We start from the raw sequence: 2,147 nt of genomic DNA, 5'->3' as shown, positions 1-2,147 counted from the left end.
GCTCTTTGTACTGCGTTCTGTGCTGTAAAATACACTCTTTGTCCATTTTCTAAATGCACAGCTAAGTGAACAACAGAAGGGTGTCTCTCATGAATAGGAAAAGAAAATATTCGCCAAACTGCTTCATTACTACTGACATAGCGGCCCATTTGGTATTGGGTAACTTCATCATTAGAATTCTCTGCACCAATTCCAATCACCGCCATATCACTCCCTTTGGTTACATATTTGCAAATGTATTTAATCGATTTCACTGAATGGCAAGATTCAACGTTGATGTGTGCTTTGAATGTCTTTGATAAAATGGGTGAATATGGAACAATCCAACGATTATCTATTTCAATATCTTGTTAATTTAATTTGACAATTGTTGATTTTCCATTGTCTGCTGTCGATCTGCGACGATACAATGGATAACCGTCATTACCAGTAATTGTTTCCGATATTAATGTCCGTGGATATCGTTTTGAACATTTACCATCCATCATACACGGTGAATTTTGATTAAGAGTTCCACAGGGACCATGTATCATGTTTTTGATAACTACCTCATGCAATCCAGGATCTACTTGTACATTAGGGATTTCAGCTGATATCACTGCATCAACTTCATTTGGCCTTATCTTTTCAACCAACCAAATCAAAATGTGTGCATGTGGCAATCCTCGTTTCTGCCACTCCACAGAATACATCCAGCAGCGTGTCTCACCAAACACATTATGTTTTACGATGAAATTCATTAAAGATTTCAACTTTTGTCTAAAGACTCTGGCTGTAATATCATGACGATCAATGGATGATTTCCCAGGTAATAACTCCTGCTTAATTTGTATCCATTGCGGATTGCATGTAAATGTGATGAACAAATCTGCTGTACCATAATGACGAACATACGACATGGCATCTTGAGCATATTCGTGCATATGCCGAGGGCTTCCGATGTATGTTGCTGGAAGAATAGTCATCCGACCGACATTCTGTGCATTTCCATCAGTATTAATCGCATCTCGAAGGTGAATATACTCTTCAGATCGGAGTTTGGTTTGATTCAACCTGATGAATGTTAATCTCTCCGTTTCAATTTTAACATACATGTCATCAACATATTTGTGATATAATCGCCGACATTTCAATATGCGATTATCTGCATTTTCCCGAATCATTAGGCGGTATGAATAATAGTTCATTGAACTGACTTTTTTGTTGGTTTCAGAACCTGTAAACAGATTTTGTTTTAATAACATTCAAATATAAAATTAAAATACATAATATAGTGACTGAGATATTATCGCCATAGCTAAACTAATATTTTAGTTACCTGTAATGGGATTTATCATTTTTATTGATAAATCGTAGCCATCTTCACCTTGCCAAAATATAATGGGATATTGCAGTGCATCATATGAGCGGTGTGTTTCCTTTATAGGTTGTAATTGAAAATTCCGACGATGTAAAACAATATCACGGGATTCCAAGTTTTCTCCAACTACAACGATAGCAACTTCATCAATAGTTGGTGCATTAAAACGTCTTGTATGTTGACCTGCAGGTGTTTTATCAGCTCTGATTACAATTTTGTGATTATCGGATGGCATCAGATCCAGGGCAGTTTTAAACAATATAATCAATTGATTGTGTTGATGAAATAAAGTTTGTAATTGTTCTACAATAGACCTTTTTACTAAATTGTTATGTGCACAACGCAGATCAATTTCTTGTGGTGAATTGCCCATAAAATAAATTTGCAGGAATTTGTTGTCGCTATCTGACACTGGTAACAGTGAACCTGCTCTGTGATATATTTGCCCTTGTATCTGTAAATAAAAAAAATATTATGGTGTGGTATAAATTAATGGATTGTCAATGATCAAACTTAAATAATATTTGATCTTAAAAAGTATATATTTAGTTTTAACTAATATCTATCAAATATAAAATATAATAAAAGTGTCACTGAAACTGAATCACCATATAATATGATGACTAAGTGATATATTTCGTAATGATTAAGAAATTGAAGATTAGTAACACATCTTAACTTTGGTGACAGAAAATTTTGTTCGCTAAAATAATTATGAGTAACTGCTATAATACATACCTTGAAAGTTGGCATAAAATTTTCCCGAACTGCATTTGTTGCCCCAAAT

General features: G+C 34.2%; 1 protein-coding gene across 1 annotated transcript; it reads right to left on the bottom strand.

Moving 5' to 3' along the window:
- Nucleotides 1-244: 244 nt before the first annotated feature.
- On the bottom strand, nucleotides 245-1,818 carry LOC143195355 (uncharacterized). Its single transcript, XM_076402413.1, has 2 exons — nucleotides 1,319-1,818; nucleotides 245-1,216 (listed from the first exon to the last, which is right to left on the bottom strand). Exons 1-2 carry the CDS (start codon nucleotides 1,731-1,733, stop codon nucleotides 351-353), a joined length of 1,281 nt encoding a protein of 426 aa, XP_076258528.1. The 5' UTR covers nucleotides 1,734-1,818; the 3' UTR covers nucleotides 245-350.
- Nucleotides 1,819-2,147: the final 329 nt, after the last annotated feature.

This window comes from Rhynchophorus ferrugineus, unplaced genomic scaffold (assembly GCF_030347505.1).
Source record: "Rhynchophorus ferrugineus isolate W39M unplaced genomic scaffold, kcgeb_rfMv2 rfM4, whole genome shotgun sequence".
In the NCBI taxonomy this organism is placed as follows: domain Eukaryota; kingdom Metazoa; phylum Arthropoda; class Insecta; order Coleoptera; family Curculionidae; genus Rhynchophorus; species Rhynchophorus ferrugineus.
Note: the sequence above shows the minus strand (reverse complement) of the source record. Positions and strands in the feature narration are given on the sequence as shown.